At 39.1% G+C, this 24,368-nt stretch overlaps 1 protein-coding gene across 3 annotated transcripts; it reads left to right on the forward strand.

The window, feature by feature from the left end:
- The first annotated feature begins 3,428 nt into the window (after positions 1-3,428).
- tgfbr2b (transforming growth factor beta receptor 2b) lies at positions 3,429-23,237 on the forward strand. Of its 3 annotated transcripts, none has more exons than XM_046847177.1 (8): positions 3,429-3,807; positions 8,349-8,496; positions 8,663-8,853; positions 9,510-9,569; positions 14,435-15,216; positions 16,253-16,394; positions 19,239-19,366; positions 22,224-23,237. In XM_046847177.1, the coding sequence occupies exons 1-8, from the start codon at positions 3,729-3,731 to the stop codon at positions 22,410-22,412; spliced, it is 1,719 nt and encodes a 572-aa protein (XP_046703133.1). In that variant the 5' UTR covers positions 3,429-3,728; the 3' UTR covers positions 22,413-23,237. The 3 variants fall into 3 exon arrangements, with proteins under 3 accessions (XP_046703133.1, XP_046703132.1, XP_046703134.1); XM_046847176.1 differs by having other exon boundaries at positions 3,431-3,807; positions 8,346-8,496; XM_046847178.1 differs by lacking the exon at positions 9,510-9,569 and having other exon boundaries at positions 3,432-3,807; positions 8,346-8,496.
- Positions 23,238-24,368: the final 1,131 nt, after the last annotated feature.

The following is a 24,368-nucleotide window of genomic DNA, read 5'->3' on the forward strand; positions in this document are numbered from 1 at the left end:
AACAAACTTTGGACTCCTAAGAACGCTTTAATGCAAAAGATGAATAATGTAACCACAGGAATAGTATATTGGCCTGTGCTTTTCACAACATATATTGACTAGCTTGATAAATATGTTGTGTTTAATGTCTATCTTTGTGTTGTTGTGATATGTGTTTCAATGATCAACTATTAAGAAGGTTTTATCATAGGGTGGGACATCCTAAGGGCATTTGATGATTGATGATAAAACTCCTTCGGTTCAACAGTAACTCATCTGCTGGAGTGACATGTCTAAATTCCCAGTATTTAGCTTGAGAAATTGTACTTTTTATTTCTGGGGTTTGAATTGTCTCTTTCACAGCTGTCTCTTCTCTTGCCAAAAGAAGAAGAATCTATTTGCTCTTTCTCTCTTTTTCTGTGAAGCCCCTTTCTGTGAAGTTGCAACCTTCAGATGCTCTTGAAATGATTCATCAGAGCTTTCATAACCTGTGCTGCTTGTTCTGCATGGGTGCTCAGATCTAATGATATGCATATGACTCAAACGTGCCCTTGGCGTAATTTTAAGTGAGAGTAAGTTGTGCAGTCTGGGTGATTGAAGGAGTGAGGGTGTGTTTTAGTCTGGTACTTCAATCCACAGTGTAGCTGAAAAGACGTAGGAGTAGACCAACAAGATGTCTAAACCCTAGTGATATGTGTGTGCTCTAGTACAGTTATATAAGGCCAGAAAATGTTTCAACATGATCATGCACAAACAACAATCGATTATCACAAGATCTCGGCAGGTTTGGCTTGCGGGTTTAGGACACAGCCATATGCGCCGTCCTTTGAAGTGTGATTTCTGCCTGTCTCTACATCAGGTGCTCATGGCTGTGTGTTTAGTGCTGGAGACAGACTGTGTGACTCCTTTCTCTTCTCTCCTCTCCATGTTCAGCAAGTGGGTGTGTGAGGATGGCTAAGTGGCAACTTGCCAGGTGTGTGCATGTCCAGACCTGTCTGGTTCTTAAAGTTATCGAACCTCATGTTGTGTCTCTTCCTTCCAAAAGAGCAAGAAGTGGCAGGACAGTATCCTTTGCATACATACGTACGTACACGCTCTTCTTGTACATAAAACAAGGTTCTTTTATATATAAAATAAGGTTCAGAAATAACCACTGTGTTATTGTACATGCATGTAAGCTATATTAAGCTATATGTGCTAATTTCATGACTTTCATATTGTATGTGGTATTATAGTCTACTGCACAAAACAAGTTCTCTCTCACTCTATTTCATCTCTATCTACTTGATCTCAATTCATATGACTTCATATGGCCAGTTTTAGACTTTGCAAGTACAGTAGCCTTTTATAATTATTACATAACATACTGTATGAGATGATTCAAATAAAATGGCGGGTTATATAACAATTTGTGATGTGTACACCATGTCAGAATACATAATGAAGTTCTAAAATAAATCAGTGATTAAGGAATTGATATCACAGCACAGTTCTCACATCTAATTAATGCATTATTTTAATATAACAACACAGCTTGGACAGTACTTCCAGTTGTACCAATAGGTCACTATTAATAGACTTTTTCCTAGTGCATTCTTGTGTATGTTATAATAGGAAAATGAAAATGTAAAACTAGCATTCATCAAAAAGTTTTTACACCTGACCATGTGATTTGTATGCACTTTTTGAACATCAACATGTTATAATAACCTCGACAAAGGGTTTTAGAAAAGACATGTATTGATGTAGGTGAGGTGAGGAGGCCTAGGGTGCAGTCAGTGCTCCAATTCATCCTAAAGATGTTCAGCAGGGTTGAGCTCAGAGCTCTATAGCAGGCCACTCAAGATCTTCCACTCCAATTCATGTAAACCGTAACTTCATGGAGCTGGCTTTGTGCACAGGGGCATTGTCATGCTGGGTTAGGCCTACTACTTCAAGTGAAATGTTAATGCTACAGAGACACCCTATACAATTGTGTGCCTGCAAGGTTGTGGTATTAGTTTGGGGAAGAACCACATATGACTGGAAAAGTCAGGTGTCCCATTATATAGTGGCCATATAGTATACTTTTTGGGCTCATTGACCAGTGTTTTTTTGTGTTTATTTTCAGAAGTGGGAATTAACAAAGTACTGTACTTAAGTAGATTTTTCTGGTATCTGTACTTTACAATTTATTTTTCGGACAACTTTTTACTTTTACTCACTAAATTTTTACACAAATATCTGTACTTTCTACTTCTTACATTTTCAAAACAGGCTTGTTACTTTAGTTTTAATCTGTTTGGTGAAATGTATATATTTTTTCTTCTCACTGCGTGCTGTTTTTAGACCATCAACATATTTCTTTCCATTGCACGGCTTTCACACACACCACAAACATAGACTAGTTTATGAAGATAACAATGAGCAGGGCAGAAGGTAACAAGAAGTTTGGGGGTAATGTGGGTGAGACAGAGGGAGTCAGTAATGTAAATATGACTGAGTACAGAGACATTCCTGATCACCTGATCATCATCATCTTCTCTCTGTTTGCCTTCTATATGGTGGATGTTCATCCTGGACAAAGATTTTTTTAATTCGTTTTGTATGAATATATTAATTAGGGTTGTCAAAATTAACTTGTCAATAAAGTGTTAACGCAAATAATTTTTGTGTTAAACGGCATTTATTTTCTTAACATCTAAAAATTGTACGATTAAGTTTCGATGAGTTAACTCGCGACAATCATGCTATTAATCGCGATTAAATATTTTTTATCGATTGACAACCCTAATATTAATATGCACTAAAACATGTAGTAATAATGGTAGTAATGGCTACTTTTTACTTAAGTACATGTCAAAACCCAAACTTTACAAAAGTAAAGTCAGTACTTCAACTTTTAAAACATAAATATCTGTTCTTCTACTGAAGTGAAGGATGTGTGTACTTTTGTCACCTCTGTTCATTTTACATCAAACATTTTAACCAAGGTGTTAATATTACCTTTGTGTATAATAGGAATATACAAGGTATTCCTTGTTATGACTATGTATTATTCCCTATCCTGCCTGTGTCAACTTAGATCATTTATGTTGTTTGTTTGCATGCTTGTTTTTTGCACAGGAGCAAAACTAACATGAAGGAACTGAACTGTAATGAAAGTGACTTCACAAATAGCAGCCTATAATCATAAATGTAAATGTCAGAGCACGGGTTCGAGTGCAACAGACTTTATCTCTAATCATCTCTTCGGGTATACAAAATAATAACAATGATAATAATAAAAACGCGCGCGCGTTTGTGTGTGTGTGTGATATTGTCAACGTGTCATTTTAAGTGGTCTACCCTAAATTAGACTTTTAGGCGTATAATTACAGACCGGGACAGAAAAAAAAGTGCGTTCTGTAGCGGGAGGGAGCTGGAGGAGGAAAAGTCCTGCCCTTACTGAAAGATTTCCTGTTTCAGAGCAAAGCGAGCAGAATCCAGTGAGTCAACGCGCTTCAGCGTTCACTCACACTTCACACACACACACACGCACGCACGCACGCACACACACGCACACAGAGACGCGTACAGAGAGACTCACACACACACACAGACGCGTAGAAAGAGACACACACACACCACGCTGGAGAAAGGAAAAAAAGATAGAGCTCGTTCATCTCCGGAGTCACGCAGCTGGAGCTACAGCCAGCAGCCGCTTCTTTCCAGCTCGGGGACACTTTGGACTTCATGAATGTGAGACACGGACAGACAGAAGTGTATTAATGGAGTACGCTGGCTTTTCCGTACTATGTTGGCTCGCGGTCTTCATGTGTACGCTCGCGCTCGAGAGGAACGCAGTCGGTAAGTCTGTGCTTATGAACTTCTAGTAGATTTGGGACACCAGTACCAACACAGAGGAGCACCGCTCAACACCACTGACAGCAGCTGTTTTCAACAGGTCTTATCGGCTTTGCTCTCAGTGTACTATTTCCCTGTGAGTGTAGAAAAAGTTACGCAAGAACATTTCTACAGGTGCCGGGTTCGAATGACGTCATCGCTGCAGAGCGGATACCTGTCCTCTGACGTCTGAGGTTTATTATTAATTCTCTACCGCTCATAGTTCTGCTTTGAGAGAGCGGTATAGAGTTGGTGAAAAGTTTTGTGAAGTGGCTGATGTGAGATGTGTTTTCACATCTGAAGTGCACTGGACTTTTTCACAATCGCGTGTCTTCACGTCACAACACATTCCGATCAGCCCCGTTTAGTGTGGCCTCATAGGTTTTTTAATGTTTTCCAAACACATTGTCCATGCTACTGATACAAAGCATATATATATGCAAATATACATACTGCTTTGCTACCTTTATTTCTGTTCCAAAATGATCAACCTCCTACCTTTGATCCAAGGAACAGCCCCACAGTTTAGCTCATAGAATATTATACTATATTATTTTTAAATAAGCTTAATCATTTGCCATTGTTTACTATCTAGTTTCTGATTTATTACGCTTGGGCTTTAGAAATGTAGAAACTGCATTGCACAGTGCAAGCACAATTAAACCGATCAATTATTACACCACAAAATATTAAAAAGAAAGAAAAAGGGCATGCGTTCAACGATGCATTAAACAAAACAAAAAAAAAACCCACCTAAAGTAAAACTGTTTCACTCATATTGCATATATACATCTGTAAGGTCAAGTCATAACAAGTTTGCCAAAACTACTGCAACCAGCAGGTTATGAATCTTTCATGACTAATAATGACTGCAGATCTTTTCTTTGCTATTCTGTGAGTTCACTTTCGCAGCAGTGTGATCTTGGGGAGGCACGATTTCAATTGCATCCAAACCTCCTATCTTTTATCGAATAGTGTATGCCGGTTGTTTATTCTCCTCAGCCTTGGCATTCAGTTGAACTTTTTATCCTATGATTATAGGTGAGTTAGGTACTAATTACATCTAATGAGTCCCTCCCTGCCTCAGCTCTCTTCTAGAAGTGCACGCTGTCTGTGAGAGACAAAGCTAATGGTTCCTCTATGGCCTATAGTGAAAGAGATCCGTTTTGTTGAATTACTATATCTTTATTTGTCTTAGTTATTAATTATAGTATGTGGACATTCTTAGTGGCATATCCTTTCCCTATCTGTTCCCTGTCTACTTTCTGTACTTGTTGTTTACACACTATCGTTCGTTAGAGTCCAACACAAGGGCGTTTATATCCTTACTTTGGACCCTCCTCCATGTTTACTAAGGCCCCTTAAAGTATTTTTTATCTGATTCTGTGTGTGCATGTGATTGCTGTAACTGTTGGTTGTTATCACGTGTCTGTCTGTCTACTTGTCTGTCTGCCTGCCTGTCTGGGTGCTCGTCTGCCTGTCTGTCTGAATGTAACTTTGACTCCACTACCATGATGTGGATAATCACATGTTACTCTGAGATAAACTGTACCAGTGTTTCTGTTGCCTGAGCTGATTGAAAATTAAAAACGCCACCAGCTCAATGTCAAGCTTCAGACCTGGACACAAAATATAGAAACCAACCCTTTCTGTGTTTTTTGGCTACGCCACAAACAAATTCCTGTTTGAAGACCTACACTGTACCTGAACCATTGCGCATTTCAAACACATAAAGGAGACTTGAGGTCTTCAGTATCTCCTTTAAGGCGACTAAAAGGATGGACTCTCCAGTGAAAGGCTCTTCAGTGCAGGCAGCAGAGCAATGCTTGTCATCTGAAAGAGACCTTTTGTAGGCCTTCAGAAAACTGTAACGCCCATGCAGTGAAGCAGGAAGGGGTGTTAGTCTGAGCCCATGTTTACTCTTGCCTCTCTGGGCCTCTGAGTGAAGAGCTGAGAAACAGCTATTTAGGGAGGAGAAGAGGGGTCACATAACCTCTAAGTGGCTAGATCTGATTTGACCATATTAGTCTTCCTTTCCTCATTATGGACACAATCCACTGTTGGCCTGCTTCACTAACCCGGAACATTTGCCCAGCTGATCAGCAGAGTCAGCCTGTTGTCTTCGCTGCATGTTTTGGCACTGTAATATCAAATTCAAACCAGATGCACTCCACCCATGACGCATGTAGAGAAATGTTTTTATTGCAATCCACTGATAACTCTCCACAGTGGAAGTACGTTTTTTTTAATGCAAAGTTTGTTATTTTAGCTGTGCAAAGGAAGACACATTTCCACCTTGTCTGTTCTTCCTTCCTCATCCAGGTCACCTGGTTCATCCTTTACTGGTGAGGGGTGGAGAAAATCTAAGACAGGAAAGGTCACACAGAGAGTACACTTTTGTTTAAGAGCCTTATTTAAAAAAACATATTTGCTTAATGATATGAGTGTTTAGATATTACAATAGGATTTACAGACAATACCAGTTAAGAACATTTTGTATTCCACTGTCTGGCTCACAAAAAGTGCATCTGGAAGGAGTTTTGAGTGTGGAATAGCTCTGGCTTATATTTTGTGTTTTGTCTGAGAATAGTTTAGACACTCCATGACTGTTGCAATGTTGTATTGAAGTGTTTTTTCAATTTTTCAAGGAATACGCCTGTGTTTTGAATATAATCTCTATCTACCACATCTGTAATGTGTGTGTGATCATGACAGATAAGTATTTCAAAACATTTCCCAGCATTGAGAAAATCACGAACAGCCTGTTTACTCAAATCTCACTTATAATAGATGACAGTTGTTGGGGCAACCAATAACATTTTTGTGTGGTACCCATATTTTTTATAAAACATAAAAATAAAAATTATAAAAATTTTATATCATATTTGATAGTTAATACTCTCAATTTGCCTTTACTGGTAGATCATAATGGTTGTAGGTATAAGGTCACCTTATTTAGTTGCATATTTGAAATATTTCAACAACTGCCTTTAGACTTCCATTATAAATGTGTTTCCATTATTTTGTGAGTATAAAAATTCCTGGAAGTTTGTCATAACCACGGCTGTGACACAGATTCAGGTGATAAACCCTGAAATATTCCTTTAAACACCACTCACTACTCGATTGTGCTGGCTCTTAGCATATGTGTTAAATGGCAGTTTATATCAATAAAGGGTCAAAGTTATAGTTCAGTGGCTTCTTTAATAGCTTTTTGTTGCATTTGGATGTTCGTGAGTTTTACCAGCTGTTCACTGGTTGCAGTGCTTATATATCCTATTACATACATAAGACCTGATTTCCTATGATGTTTTGGCCCAAGTGCTTGCCTTTTTCAGCCAATCAGGAGCGAGGAAACTTTTATCTGGGGAGAGGAAGGCTTTTATCATGGGAGGCATGCTTATTTTCACAAACCAACAGCTGGTCAAGAGGGCTACATTACACTGTTTAATGCCTTATATGCCCCCACACACAAATTTGAGTCCACACATACACACACACACTCAAACAAACAGCCATGAGGTTTTCATCTACCGGTGTTGTCTTGGCTAAGTCTGACTATGCATCACATTTATTTATGACAAAGAAACCATTCACACACAGTTTTAGCACACAATAAAACACATTTTTCTCCACACCTGATTCAAAATCAGTATAAGTGGTGTATTTGTGGCAACACTTATTTTTAAGTAATCCAGCATAATAACGTTAGCGCCAAGGAAAATTGTCCTAAGCATTTTTGGGTTAGTGTCTGAGGAAACTATCAGCATGGAGTACAGGTCTATACATGTCAAAAGGAGGTGATGGCCCAGGAGATCATCATGCAAGATCATACCGATCATGCTGACACACCATAATGCACCTTTACACACTCCCCATCCTCCAATCTACTGGTATGCCCCTTTTAAAGACAGGAAAGAGGTATTATAAATGCAATGTAATAATATAGACTTCACTAATCCAATGCTCAGAGACCACCAGGTCAAAATCTCATACTGTTCCGGACCAAAACAAACTTTAGGTAGGTAATAAAGGGCTGTAGGGTTGTAATTACCTGGCTTAAATATGGTGAGAACTGGAACAGAGCAAAATATGTGGACTGGCTGTCTTGCATAACTGGAAAGACATCATAATAAGAGAAAATTGAGGCTTCAGACATTCGGCAATAAATAAAATAACAGATTATGCTGTTACAAGAAAATAATCCACAACAGGTTTCTAAGATAAAGTGAAGTATAACATTTAATTAAATTTCTGGCGATGATTTCTGTTCATGTTATTACTTACTACAACTACTAAGTCATTCACTTAGTACTTTTTCAGAATGTTTCCTTCATCTTATTATTATTGTTGGATTATGCTTATTGCTCATGTATTAAAAAGAAAAACATTAATATCAAGTGTCAGAATAATAGTCTGTATTATTGTTATTGCTTTGGTAATCGAATTCAATTAAAAAGTTTTTAATTGTGGAACTTGTGTGCTTGTCTGTTGTGTTTTAGAAGGGGTGGTCCCTGGTAGAGTTAAGATAAACAGCCTGTGTAAATTCTGTGATGTGCAACCATCCACCTGTACTGGCACTGGTACATGCAAAATCAACTGCAGCATTACCTCAATTTGTGAACACACCGATGAAGTCTGTGTGGCAATCTGGTATGTCATTGCTTTATTTTTCTTTTTTTTTAAGAAGGACAAAACCTTCATTTCACATCGTTTAACATTAGTGCTATTTAAAAATGTCCTTATCAGGTATATTATGCATGCACACTCTTCGTTTAATAACCCCTGTAAATGTTGAATGTCCGGTCCGGTGTTTCAGGAGAAAGAACGATGAGAACAACACAATCGAGACAGTGTGTCACGCTCCAACACAACCTCTGTATGGCGTGTTTCTGAAGGACTACAACAGCACCATATGTGAGATGAAGGAGCAAAAGACAGTCAATGGTCTGCTCTACATCTGTTCTTGTGATGAGGATGAGTGCAATGAGAACCTGTTTTTTCCTCACAGTGAGTTTCAGCTACATTCTTTTATCCTTTCTTTTTTCAGTGCCAGAACTATTTCTTGCTATTAGCAGGATAACTGTTTGCTTTATGGCTCCTGAACACCATGGGTTCCTATGATTTTCAAATTACTCTCATTTGGCAAGAAGGTTTATCAGGTAGTTGCAGGGAATGGGTTGGCAGTCAGGAGCGTGTGGAAGAAAATGAATATAAACTTTGATTTATGTCACTAAATTAGGTATTAGGTAATGTAGTTAATATCAGAAAATCTCATAGAATCTCATTCATATCTCACTGGGCTGGAAAAATGCATACCAGAAAAATGCCTAAACTAAGAAACAGACCCACAGTAAGTACTTGGCAGTAACAACTTAATGCTTATTAAAACATTTTGCCAGTTTCTCCAGCAAAAAAACTAAAATGGTAACATGCTAGTGAATAGCATCTCGTTTCTAGCTATTGGATAAGTTTTTAGCATGTTAATACTACCTATGACAACAGTCTGTTGACTATTTATCACCATTCAGGTGATTGAGACATCAAAGATCTCTAGTCCATTTCAGGCCTGTAGTAACCCAGACGATTGCAAGGAAAGACGAAATTATTTAAACTTCACACCTTTCCATGCTAAGCAGCCTAATGATCTAATGGTCATTTTTCAGGTGCTAAAAGGAAATATTTCTGGGACTCGTCAGCATTAAACCCAACCGAAAGTGATGCAGGTACATTTTTAAGCTCGACTCGACTTTACATGACTAGATTTCCCCCTTTTTCCCAAGTCTTGTCTAAATTAAGTTAGCTAAATAGCAAGTATTTTATTGCAGATTGTTTTGTTATAATTGTTTTTCTTTTTTCTTTCTCCTTGAATACAAATGTGCATGTTCAAGTTCAGTTGGTGTTCAGTCGCTTTTATTTTATTGTTTATTAAACTGTTTTCCCTTTATTTAGTTTAATAAATTGTTAATCCTTCGCATTCCTGCAAATAAAATAATAATATGAGTGATGTGGCTAGGGGCTCCCTATAGGTCCTATTTGTCGCTTAGGGCCGTTGAATGTTTAGAAATGCTCAGCTAATTATCTTGTCTGAATGCGCTTTCAAGCATGAGGACAGAAAGTGGTGGGGTACAGTATGCATGTGCTTGTAGGATTGTGTGTGGGTAGTTGGGTTAGAGAGATTTTAAAGTCAAACTTCGCAGTGTTAAAGCTCTGCTGCAGCATGGCTTGTAGCAGTGTGTGTTAAGAAGGTGTGTTTCTGAATGACAGAGCCGTAGGAGTGCAAATGTGCTTGACTGTATTTGCACTTTTTTTCTGTACTGTACTTTTGCTTCTGCAACTGACAGTGCTGATGCTAAAGTCACGCAGGCATTCCTACTTAAATATGTTTTGCTTTTTACCTGAGAGTAGCCGTATACACTGCATAATTAGTGCTAACCTGCAGCATATTTGATGGGGAAACTCCACCATAATTGCTGCATACAACTTTTGTAATGTATGTGTATGTGTATTACCACAGATGAAAACTTTTGAAACATTTCTCAGTACTGTGAAAACAACAAACGGACCTGTTTTGTGAATCTCACATACTGTATAATACAGTAGAAGCCTATTGGCAGTTGTTGGGACCAACTTTGTTGTGTAGTATTTTTTATTTTCCAGGTATTGTGCCTTTAGTAGATAAGATCTTTCTGTGTGCTGCTTCTTTATGTTGTCTTTACGTTCATGTACATATTCCCGGGTTTCCAACAGCCTCCTGAAAATATGCCAGTAGGTGGACTGGTGAAGATAAACTACCCCATGGTGTGAATTAGTTTAAGAATTTGTGTGTGTGTGTGTGTGTGTGTGTGTGTGTGTGTGTGTGTGTGTGTGTATGCTGCGCTACACTGTGCTGTGCTGGAATGGCATATCTTCTAGGGTTTTTTACCTCCTCATGCCCAGTGTTAAAGAATAGTAAGTATAGATTTAAAATTCGCATTCGGGTCTGATTGCTCGTGGAAACCACCACTAGATTTATTTATTCCATTATTACTATGGAATAGTAATAGGGTGGAGCCACCAGGAAGGAGGAAATGAGGAAGGCCAAAGAGAAGGTTTATGGATGTGGTGAGGGAAGACATGCGGGTGGTTGGGGTGAAAGAGGCAGATGTACAGGACGGGGGTTGTGTATGGAGACAGATGATCAGCTGTGGTGAGCCCTAAAGAAGAAGAAGAAGACTATGTTGTTTAAACTACTTTGGAACAGTTTGGGCAAGAGATACCTTTATTATTTTCTTAAGATTTATTGTTATAAAGATCATGTAGAGTATAATGATTATATAGATATCTATAGTACGTAAGTTTTATAAAAAATAAGCTCCTAAGTTCAAATCTACCACTTTTGAAGTCACCCTAAATTTGTCTTCAATAACAATTTTGCACTGAATATGTAACAGGCAAATATTGTTCTGTCATCAAAAGAAAAACACAGCCTATCACATGCCAAATGCAAATAAAGGCCAAGCCACAGCTTATCAGGCAGAAAATTGGAATATTTCATGTTAGATGTGTTTCCAATTTGGATTTTTAAAATCTAGAATGCAGGTTAAATTGTGGTAGGCTGGTAATTACAGTTTAGGTAGAGTGTAGGCAAGTATATAAACATACATGAATATCTACAGTAATAATTATATAATTACAATTTAGCTCAGGTTACATATAGGAGACCTGTAGACAGTTGTAACAGTTTTTAGCAACTGCACGATAGTTAGCAGTGTTTAGCCTGTGCAAGACAGACTGTATTGTTGGCTCCGGTTATGTGGCGAGGCAGGCAGCAGAGGATCCCAGACGTGTGGTTTCCTGTCTCTTTAACTCAAAACAGAGACAACACAACCACATAGCAAAACAGCTGAATGTACTGGGCATGCTCTGACTTAATACGCTTTCGTGTTAGCAGATCCGAAGTGTTGTGTGCGCCATGTGTTGTAGTAATTTCTTTATGGTACACAAACATAAGATTTGTAAAGATAAGTAAAGACAGCCCTGATATAAAGTTTAGAATGTGTTATACTTTACTCAGAGACTTTACACTGTACTTCTGGGGTGTGCTATGCATGAAATGTAAAAAGGCAGATTCTGAGAAGGAGTCCTACTCTTCGTGACCACGTGCTGCAGGAAGTTCATGTTTACTTGTAGGAAAAGAGCCAAAGTTATTTTTTCTCATAATTTTCGCTGAACATAAAACATCATGACATAAACCGAAACTGAGATGAGGTCTGTGTTTGTGCGTCATCAAAACTTTTGAAGCTGTCAGTAGCTGAGTGGCAAATGTCATTCACGAGAAGACAGTTTAGAGGACTTAGAGGACAATTGAAGATTTTTATGCACTCATTTAAACTGCATAATAACATTTTTTTTTGACAAAATAAACCATATCTGGCTCTGAACTGAATACACCTGGTTATCACTAAGCAAACCACACATCTCTACTTCTGCTTTTACCATCTTTAATAGTAATAGCTGCTATTGGATTAGCTTTCCACCAAAAGTGCAGACATTTCTAATAAGCAGCTTCTAAAGCTTTTCAGAGAGCGTATGTTGGTCATGCAGCACATTTGCACACTTTTTTTTTCCTGTTGTTGAAGTTGTAAACGTGATTGGCTCAGTACATAGAGTGACAAATGTACTGTAGACGGCAGCAGCTGTCCTGATTTATGGCTGTTGGAAGCATCTCCCTTTTATAGTCAGAGCTTCTCACATGACAAGTTTCACACAAAGTTTTTGCAGCTTGTTAGTGTATGTGGCAACACTGACAGGCTGCTGATGGGAAATACATTTGACGGCAGTCATTTTTACATTGTTGGTGTGTGCATATCGTTTAATTTTAGTAGTGAAATTATTTCGAGACACACATGAGACTCTTGTAAAAGGGCATCCCTTCATAAGCACCTAGAATATGTCTCTCTACTGCTTTCCCAACAGGGACCTCTGGAGGTGTAGACTTTTCAGAGAAAAGAGAAGGAACGCAGTGTGTGTCATTCTTATGATTTACTAATTTCCAAGACTGATTTTGATGTAGGGTACAGGTGTTGCTCACCCTCAGTTGATCTTTTATCACTGGTTATTTTTTGAGAGCATATAAAAAGGAGAAGAAAAGCTGTCTGTCTGACAGGTCTAGTCTGGGACGATTTTTCTTTCTTCCCCCCCACACTATGGAATCCAGAGCAGATGCTCTAAAGACAGGTATGACTCACTGTCGGCCCAGGAGAGAGAGAGAGAGAGAGAGAGAGAGAAAGAGTGCTGGCAAAAAGAGTGATAAACGCTTTTATGGCACTAGTCATACTGTGAAATGGAGTTGTAACCATAACAAACAAATAACAGTGACCCTAACACTTTACTATGCATATTACTAATCCCCACCTAGAAGAACCAGCACATTTTCTATCCAAACAGGACAGTGTAGATTTTATTAAATTGCACATCTGGCAAATAAAAACAATGATATTTTGATATGAAAATGTTTCACCAGAGGCCATTAATCCATGTGGAATTTGCAGGATTAAGTGCACTCACTTGGAAGCTAGATATTTGTCTAAAGGGTGTGGAAGTGAAAATTTTCCAAAACCTTCGTTAAGCTTTCACATCCAATCATGCCATATTGTTTAGATTTTAATAAGAGTTTTCATGGTGTCACATTGTATCCTGACTGTGTTGCTATGTTGTGTGATTCACTGAAATGTTGAAGCAATTAGGATCTATTTGACTAACCTGTGAGTCAGGGGCTTTAGAGAACGTAAGCTTGAAATGACTGTTCTAAGTAGCTTCGTACACACACACACACACACACACACACACACACGCATGCATGCTCATACACAAACACAGAGATGTGTTTAATTAAATGGTCGGAGAATGGTAAATAATCTCAGTGCTCACCACAGCAGGGAGTTATTTTCTGTTTTCTGGGGGGTATGTTTTTGCCCCTGTGTGCAAAAAATGCACAAGTCTTTCCAGAAAGAATACAAGTATAATATATAAATCTATTTTAACTTTTCTTTGTTTTGGAATTCTTTCCAGGCTGCTCTTTCTTTTATTGTCACGTAAAATGTTCCAGATTTGGGTATCTATTTTTGAAGGTTTTATGTCTGTACTTTAGTGATGGTGGTGTGTAATGTGTGTATGATGGAAAAATGTAGACAGGCTGAGCTTTTTTTACCCCACTCTTTGCCCCTTATAGCTGCCACTAGTCTGTGCCAGTCTCTAGACTCAACCTGTAATGTTTCGAGAGAATTTGCCAAACCTCACGTTGGCAGGAAGGCTGAGCGGCAGTGAAAATTTCCTTGAAGGTTGTAGACAGAGTCTCACTGTATAGCCCTTTTCGTCATGCGTCTCTCAGAAACACAAACCAAATGTGAAATTTAGCATCTTTGTGAACATCCGTTATCCCGAGGGGCATCTAAGTAGCAGCAATTACAAGCCTTAAGTTCATTTAAGACCATGCAATAGGTGTAGACTAAAATTGTAGATGTGTTAAAATATAGAAGTTTTACAGGTTTCAAATCTTATCTGCCAAAGTTGACTGATCTTAAGTTGTCTCCATATTTTCCCCGTCCAGGCACCACAGACCATGAGGTGGTTTTAGTAATCTTGGTCAGCCTGCTGCCTTTGCTGGTTCTGGCTGTGTTAGTTGTGGCTTCTTTCTACTGGTACCGCATCTACAGGCGTCGCAAGCTCAGCGAATGGGAGACCAAAAAGCCTTCAAAACGCAAAGGTCCACTAGACTGCAGCGATGCCTGCGCCATCATGATAGATGACGATCGGTCAGACAGCAGCTCCACGCACGCCAATAGTCTCAACCATAACACAGAACCACTACCCATTGAGCTGGACATGCAGGTGGGCAAGGGTCGTTTTGCAGAGGTCTACCGGGCCAAGCTTAGGCAGAGCTCATCTCAGCAGTTCGAAACAGTTGCTGTGAAGATCTTCCCGTGTGAAGAGTATGCTTCCTGGAAGAACGAGAAAGACGTCTTCTCTGACATTGACCTGAAGCATGAGAATGTGCTGCACTTCCTCACCGCTGAAGAAAGGAAGGTCGAGAGGCAGTTCTGGTTAATCACAGCCTACCATCCTCGTGGGAATCTTCAAGACTACCTCACTCGCCACCTGATAAGCTGGGAGGACCTGCGGAGGCTTGGCGGGTCACTGGCATGGGGAATTGCTCATCTACATAGTGAACGCACACCCTGCGGAAGGCCCAAAGTGCCCATCGTCCACCGAGACATCAAGAGCTCCAATATCCTAGTAAAGAATGACCTCACATGTTGCCTGTGTGACTTCGGCCTGGCTTTACGACTGGATAATTCCTTGTCTGTGGATGACTTGGCCAACAGTGGACAGGTAATTAATTCTATGTGTTTGACTCAGAGACCAGGAGAAAGACATTTACATAAAAAAAGGTCAGATTTTGAAAACTCATGAAAAACCAAATAGCTGAATGTAATACACCTCTCTCAAAACATTCAAGTATAAAAAAATATTTTATATAAAATTTTAAAAATGAGATTACAGATTACAGAAAATTACAAGTTCAGGCAAATTAAATTTCAATTAGCTTTAAACTGATAACTTCCCATTCATTACCTTTGTTATGATAGGTCTTGTAATATTCAGTGAACACATGCCCACCAAAAGAGATGATCAACTACTACTTACATTATTACTTACTACTTACAGGTTAATAGGTAAATAAACTACAATTTAGTTTCAGGACATCTACAAGATGCTACTGGAATGAACCCTTAAGTTACTAGAAGATATATGTAGATATAAATCTGTTTTTATTTCCTCTTTCTACCTCTGATGGTGTTATAGCGTGGTATATAGCAAATGCAAAATCTCACACTTTTGTAGGAGTTAGAGTAGGGATATGTTTGAACATGCAGAGGGAAACCCCCTCAGGCATCTTCACACTTCGATTTGTGTGTGACCTTTGTTCTTTTTGTTTGCCTTGATTTATGATTCACAGGCTGAAAATGCAACGTACCAAGTTGTTGGGTGAATGAGTAAACAAGTCACTTCCTGTGAAGATTTTGTAATCATATAACTGCTTATTTAACATTTTTTTTTTTTTTTTTAGCAAAAAATAAATGTTACATTTATTTTCTTTTTCTTTTTTTTTTAATCTGTAGTTTGAATATCTGTATTATGTGATGTATTGATTATACATTATACATTACAAACTCGTCTCACTGTTTTGGTGGTTAATATCTTTGTTCTAAATTCAAAGAGTACTTGTTTGGTGATCAGATAATGCAGAGTCGCCTTGCGATAACTCTTGAAGTCCAAGATGAAGATCAAGACTAATGCAGAGTTTAGACTAGGGAGAAAAAGCAATGTAATGAGCCGTGACTCTGTATTGTCTCCTCATTTGCAGGTCGGAACAGCGAGGTACATGGCGCCAGAAGTGCTGGAGTCCAGAATAAATCTGGAGAACATCGAGTCCTTTAAACAGACTGATGTCTACTCCATGGCTTTGGTGCTGTGGGAGATCACTTCCAGGTGTAACGCCATTGGAGGTGAGATCATTCATAGCACCGCACCCCCAACCAGCCAAATAACAGAGTAGCAAGACACTTGCAAACACATAGAACTTCTTTGTGTCTGTTCTATTCGTGGTACTTTGTGAAGAAAAAAGAGACCTGTCTTGTGTCAGTATTTCTAACCCCTTAAAGTAACAGAGTTCTATTTCTATGGAGACAGTGGTTGCCCCCTAAGGAGGGATTGGATAAAAATAAGCCAGCTATGTCTCCCATTAGTCTGTGGCATTTTGTTTTGCGAGTGCGGCCAGGCTATTGTCCCAGAGCAGTGCATAGAAATCCCAAAGTGGCCCGTGCGCGGTTTTGACCGATTTGCTGCTTCCTGTTATTTGGAAGCCTCTCAGTATAACTCTAAAGTAGAACATAGAAGCAATACTGTTAACTGACCTGCTGGAGTGTTAGGAATGTGTAGAATGTCAGACCTTTGTTGAGCAGGTGGAAATAAATGCTGGGAGGTTTCTGAAGGGGTCAGTGTCTATGTGCATTGTAATGTGATCTAAGAATTTTATTAAAAAACATTCTGTTTTATATCTAACCCACTGTTCTCAGCTGGAATGCATAGTATGTATTCTTTATGCACCAAATTAGGTTTACAAGTAGATTAGCAAGATAAATGTATGATAGAGTCACATTTAATGCCTTAAACCTTATCGAGATTTTCATTTCTAGACTCTATCTGTAAGCCTACGTTCTACTATGAGTAGCACTGGGGTTAATAAGCTTTTATAAACAAGCGGCCAATGCATAAATTATGTCTGAAAAGTGATGTGTGTGATGCAATTCATAGCTATACTGATTCTGTGTGTATCGCCAGTTGGTGATATCTATTTTAATGAGCCTTGTGCACACTGTTCTGTATGTGTATGTGTGGTGTCAAGCATACCATCAAAGCATGGGATTTGTGTTACCCACATGCCCCAGCATGCCCCCTCAGTGATTGAAAGGCTCCTACAGGCTTATCTGCAGAACTTGAGACATTTTCCAACAGACTAGAGAAACTGAATGTCACATTCCTGCCAAGCTCGCTGCACCGATGTAGCAGGAATTGTTCGGATATATCCTGTCTGTTTTTCAGTCTTGGACCACCGGAATCCAATACAGTTGAAGATACCCTGAAGAAGTCATAAAACTGCCTTGTTGTGCTCTGGCACACTGTGTTGTTGTTAGCGTGTCCTAAATTAGCTTGGGGTGCGGCCCTGGCTGGGACAGCGTAGAGTAGAGCGGCGAGCTGAGAGGCAGCCAGCCTAAATATCACTTCCACTCCTACCCACTGCGATAGAGCAGTTCAGGGCATAGCAGCGTAGCAGCTGTGTGGCAAGTGACAGAACTCCATATGGCAAGACCAGTTGTCACTACAGGTGTCATATTCACTACAGGCTTGTTGTTCTCTGTAACATGCATACATATTCACAGCTTTCACCCAGAATTCTTTAAGGCTTAGACAGTGCACCGTAATCATACAGCATTGTTGCTGTTCTTTAATACTCTGTTAATTAGGTAAAGAATTGTACTTTGGTCTATCTGATCTGTCTCTTCGAATGATTTAAACATTATTTAAAATTTAGATGCCTAAACAGGTAGGACTGTTGAGTTACAGTATGAGACAGACAGATCTGAAAAGGAAAAGGTTGTTGAAAAGTGTTTTCCTGGAAAGCTGGGTTAGAGGCGTTCAGCCCGGCCTGGAGAGAGATGTCTTGGTGCACGGGACATCTGTTACCAAAACCGCTGCATTCCTCACATAGTGAGCACACTTGCGTTGTACAGGCCACAACCCCCAGAACAGACATACAGCAGAGCGAGAACTGAGGTTCAATTTCCTCTCTTTGTGCGCTGCTCTGATGCCTTTTAGGTGTAAGACTTCTAAATCACTCCAACACAGTGAACACAAGGCAGGTTAATGTGTGGCTTGTATGATGTCTGCCATTTCACCTTCTCGAGTTCGCAGCCAAGAGCCTAACGCGGACAGCAGGAATAGTAGTTAATGCGGTACGAATGCTTTGTTTTAGAATTTAAACAGGGGAAGTCCACTTGTCAAAAACAGGATGTGTGCGCTTGTGGAGTCAGCTACACTGCGGGGGCCCAATCACATCCCTGTACTTCCTGTCCCAGACTTCATGCTGGTCTAGCCTCTTCCTGTGGGCCTGTTTAGTGGGGAAGAACCACATAACACATTCACGCTTTAAAAGAAAAAATAGCAAAGTAAACTTATTCATCTACCTTTTTTTGTGGGAATAGATTTTGGTTAGCATTGTAACGGCAAACCTTACCACTGTTCTATTATAGCCCTTTTTTTTTGTTGTCATATATTTTTCCAGTCTTGAGTGTGTGTGTTTAGATGGGTGAGAGTTATAAAGCCAAAGCTGTTATGAGTTATGGCCCAGCTGCTATGAGCTCCTTTTCACAGGGTTTGGAAAATTACTGGAATACTGTTGTTCATGTTCTCTCTGGCACAGTCCAGTCATTATCCCATATTTCCTCCAATTTGTTCTCATAAGGAAAACAAACAACACAGCATCATAACTTCTCATTATTGTTGGCACTCTGCTGGGTAAGCTGATCACTCCAACGTTGTTTTGCATTTGTTTGCTCGCCCAGTGTAAAGAGGTTGTGCCAAACAAATATTTCCAAAGGTGAGTTTTCCGACAATACTGTTTCCCCAAACCTCAGCGTTTCTCACGTCGACGTTTAGAGCCCCAGAGAACACTTACAATCTCTGAAAATGCTCTTTTTCCTGTAGAAAGTTATACTCTGAGTGATTAATTGTGTTCCTTTGTGTGCGTGCGTGCGTGCGTGTGTGTGTGTGTGTGTGTGTGTGTGTTTCAGAGGTAAAAGATTATGAACCTCCATTTGGCTCTAAAGTGCGAGAGCACCCCTGTGTGGAGAGCATGAAAGACAACGTGCTTCGGGATAGGGGCCGACCTGAGATCCCTAGCAGCTGGACGAAGCACCCAGTAAGACAACAAGCACTTGTTACAGCTAAAGTGATATTTATTGATGGCTACTGGAAAGAAACAAAAGTAGATTTTTCTATAAAAAAAATTTAAAATTTAAATAAAGACAGAAAGAGGCAGATCACAACCAGTCATTAGTAGGAATTGCTGCAACATAAGAAGTCATACTTTTATTTGTATAGTCTTGTTAGACTTACACTCATTAATCCAACCAAATCCAAGGACTAGTATAAACCAGCTATTTTCTATAATAGTATTAAAGTTTATGGTTAATAGTGTTAATAGTAGCTAATCTTTACATAACCACTGTGTCATTTGGTAATTGCATAAAAGCTGTATGAAACAACAGCACATGCTTTATAGAAGATATAATAATTATACTATATAATACTATTCATATTTTGAATTCTATTAAAAATTCGCATCCACAATAAGTTGTGGCAATTCTATATTTTTAGGATTCTCTTGCTAATAGGACACCTGACCATCACATCCATATGTGCTTACTGAATATCTTGTTTCAGATGTAGTTCTTACTAATATAATTACCACTCTTCTGAGAAAGCTTTCCACAGCACTGATGTTGACTGAGGAGGTCAGAAGTACAGTCAGTGTTCCATTGTTCTCCTGCAACAGCCTTGGCAAACCATGTCTTGATAAATTTTGCTTAGTTTAGGCACATTATCAGGGATATTTTTAGGCTACAACATACAAAGACTATTGTGTGCTCCCAACTTTGTGGGAACAGTGTGAGAAAAGGCCCCTATATGTCCACAAACCTTTGACCATATAGCGTACACTATCAAGGCATATGGTAATGCATGCCCATACAGTATGCATTCATTTCAGCTCTCCCGATTCCATCTTAAAAAGAAGGAGCATGTGCAGTGAAGCACAATATTCACAGAGACATCCATCTTGACGTTCATGTCAATATCTCAGTGGGAGGGAGACCCATCTGGCTGACAGGGTTTACAACAAATTAGTTTTCCGTCTCCTCCTGAGTTTATGTGTTAGAATGGCATTTATATTGACTAACTTTTCGTGTCAGTGATGGCAGTAAAATTTGTATCGCTTTATAACACAGCACTGTTGTGTTCTTAAACCTGAATGGTCAAAAGGAGCCCTGGCAATAGTCCCACTTTTAATTCGAAAGATTAATTTTGCTTGTATTCGCATTAGAAAAATATTGTAAGATGAGTGCACTTGTTCTAATACCACATCATTCCTAGAGTAGCAGCTCCATAACAGGATTATAGGTACATAATGTAATACTAATAATAAACCTATTAGTGTTTTTAATAGTTAGTTTTCCTCTGTGGAAAAGTCTTTAGAACTTTGGGCTTTGTGATGTCTGATTTATTGGGCTTTTTTTGTTGTTGCTGGTGTTTTGTTTTTGTTTGCTTTAAGTGATAACTAACATTAAAAATGAACAAATAACTAAGTTTTGCAGACATTTCACAAAATTGCATATAACTACAAATGAATAAAACACATAATGTATCATTCAGTAATACATGAATCATTGTACCTGTTTACCAAAAGCTTTGGTTATAAGAGAAATGCAACACTCTCAGGATGTATTGTTATTAGAAAATAAAGTAGATGCATTAAGAAGCATCCAATATTTTTTTTTTTCAACAAATGTTTTGTTCATTAGTTATAAGACAGTTCATTTATTTTATTTATATATATATATATATATATATATATATATATATATATATATATATATATATATATATATACAGTGGAACCCGGTTATGTCGATGTCCTAGGGGGTCGCCAAAAAGCATCGAGGTAACCGAGGATCGAGATAAACGAAAATCAAAATGGCGGCAATATATTAACGTGCTTGAAATTTCTTTATGTACATGATGTGCGTTAATAAATGAGAATGTGCATGCACGTGTTTTTGAAGGGTTTTTTACACAACAGCGTTGCCGCGATTTGTTTGATGAAGGCATGCTATAAAAATACATACAGTACATGTATAACTGTCAGGAATCCACCTGCCACGCCCCCTTCGGCCCCCTTCAGCGTGTCAGGTGCTTTCTCGGCCTCTTTCTCTGAAGCTCCCGGCTTCAATCGCGCATATTTGGTGCTCGTTTATCATCATCACCAGCTCCTATTTAAACTTTCACACTCTCACTGTCCGTTATTGTTGGTATATGTTGGTTCACGGCGGTCGTTGTTATCGCATGCGTCTCCGTACGTGCCTTCCCACCGGCACTCTCTCAACGGCTGCGCTTTTCTTCCCAAAGCGCATCGGGGATTCCCCCCGATCCTGCCGGATGGTCATCGCACGTTCCGCGCCGTCAAGCGTGGCTTTCGCCTCCCGTTCATCGCATAACATTTAACAACAAAAGGCATATGTGCACTAACTAACAGCAGAGATTCACCAGTATACAATACAACACCTGTAGCATCTGTAAGACTTGATTTTTCCGCCACTTACGCGAGTTCTTCTGCGGCTGCACCGAGATAACCGACATTAAATGGCAAATTTTTCCCCCCTCGACATAACCGATAAAAAATGCTTAGAAAAAGCGAGAATTTAGCGGTTCCACTTTAAAAACGTCGACTTAATAGGGTTGTCGAGGTAACCGAGGGCGAGATAACGCGAGCTAAAATACACACACACATGTAAGACTGTATGATTCATATGCAGTAACCACAGCTGAGTTATTTGTTATATTTATGAATATTTATGAATAATTCAGCTGTATTTGGTTTAATATTTGGGTGCAGTAGTCTGTTTGTGTTTAAATGGCCTGATGCGAATATTGAACATTGAGTAAACTGTTGGCCTTCTGTCTCCACTCAAATCCAATAACACGACTTTACTGTCCTACAGGGTGTGGCTTTGGTGTGCGCCAGTATCAATGAATGCTGGGACCAGGACCCTGAGGCTCGACTCACGGCGCAATGTGTGGCCGAGCGCTTCAGGGAGATTAACGATGATCTGGATAAGCTGTCCACCCGTAGCAGCTCTGAGGAGAAAATTCCAGAGGACTGCTCTGTGAGCGTCAGTGATGATAAGTGAAAGAGTGGGAGAGAGAGTGAAATATATATATATAGAGAGGCCATTTAATGTCACTCTGGACTGGGAGAATGATGTCTGTAGTCACATCGAGTGATCATCAAAGCAGGACAGCTCCCTCCAAACAATGGAAACTGGAATACATTCAGTATGCTATAAACTGTGTGTGCTTGTGTGTGCGGGTGTGTCTCAGAGGCCTTGGGGCACAGGCCACAGGGATATTGAACAGCTTTAAGCTTTAGATGTGCCTCATAACCAAAGAGTTAATGCACTTTATCAGATTTTCTATGCATATGTAAACAGTAAAGAAGCACTGGTGGCTTTATGGCAAGAGGATGTGCCTGGTGCTTCACTCCTCACAACTCACTTCAAACATTACCTAAACAGGTATTCCTAAGAGATTCTATAACATGTACAGTTTGATTCAGCACTGTGTGTGTGTGTGTGTGTGTGTGTGTGTGTGTGTGTGTGTGTGTGTGTGTGTGTGTGTGTGTGTGTGTGTGTAAGCATTTTTAAATCCATGTGCATAAATGAATGTTGTGTGTTTGGCATCGTTTTTAACAAAGATTTGTTTTATTTGTACTCATTTGCCAAATAACAGTGCACAGTGTAAATATAGTATTGAATGAATAAATCAAATTACAGTTAAGGAAAGGCAAAGGATAAAGGGGGAATAGGATTCTATTCTGCCACCAAAGTATTTTAATAAAGGTGTAGCTTTATAAATAGTCAGGAAAACAGCTACATGTGCCTTTTTTGTCTTTTTTATAAGCAATATATTGTAAATTGTTTATGATTAAATAAATTTGTTTACAACGTTTATTCTAATTATTGTGCTGGTCTTCATTTCTGCAAGATTTGGTTGCATTTCATGTTAAAATATTTGCATTTCAAGTTATTTGTTTGTTTTACCTTCCTTGTGTCTTTGACTAAAATATACACCATTAGCAGATGGACAGGAATTTGACGAGAAATACAGGTAGTGAAACTTCATATCTTTATACGTAAAGCTAATTAAAGGTCCCAAAGGACCCACTATGTACTATTATTTAATATTTTTAAAGGTACACAATGCACAATTACACAATTTTCACAGTAAACGTTAAATACTAAAGGTAGAAAATGGGGTATTGAGTATGGGGTATGGGGGAGCTGTAGCTCGATAGTTAAGATGTTGAAGTTCTGCTTTTTTTTATCTTTATTCATTCATATGAGGTGAATAAATAAAGGTTAAATGAGAAAGGTTAGATTTCACTCTCCAACTTCATTTCCCACCTCTTATAAAAAGATGATTGGCATATTTATTATTTGTGACACTGCTCCCTGTTACTGGACACAGTGATGAGTTTTCCAAATATGTCTTAGACAACATTACTTTCTCAGTAGTCAGTTGCTTAACTGATCATTTACTGTGTTGTTGTCAGTGCATCTTCACACTATCTCAGTTCTGGGAAACAGACTCTCATTTCACACTAACTTTGTGCTTTTTAAACAGATTTATTATTCTTTTTTTTTTTCAAATGAATCATCATGGGTAATAAACCCTACCAGCATGCCTTGTGTAATGATGAGAAACGTTTGGCTTGAGGAGTCTGGAGGCATGCAGCATGGTCCTACAAAGGCAGAACTGCAAGTGTGCTAAGTGAGGGGCAGAGAGGAGCAGCAGGCGAATGGCCATGTAATTGAGCTTAATAAGCTCTTCTTTACACTGAGTCTCTTGAGGCGTAAGCGTGTTTGGCGAGAACTTTCAGCTCACACACAGCAGCAGTTAGGCTGATCTTTGCTGAACAGACGTTACCATAAACAGAACAGCAGACTGAACACTGTGTCCCACAGACAGATCCTGTCTGACTTTAGAGTAGCTACAAATCGAGTTTCTTCCACTCTCCTCCTGCCTGTGCTCTCTCTCTCTCTCTCTCTCTCTCTCTCTCTCTCTCTCTCTCTCTGTATTTTCTTCAC

The sequence above is a fragment of the Silurus meridionalis genome, chromosome 4 (assembly GCF_014805685.1).
Source record: "Silurus meridionalis isolate SWU-2019-XX chromosome 4, ASM1480568v1, whole genome shotgun sequence".
Taxonomy (NCBI): domain Eukaryota; kingdom Metazoa; phylum Chordata; class Actinopteri; order Siluriformes; family Siluridae; genus Silurus; species Silurus meridionalis.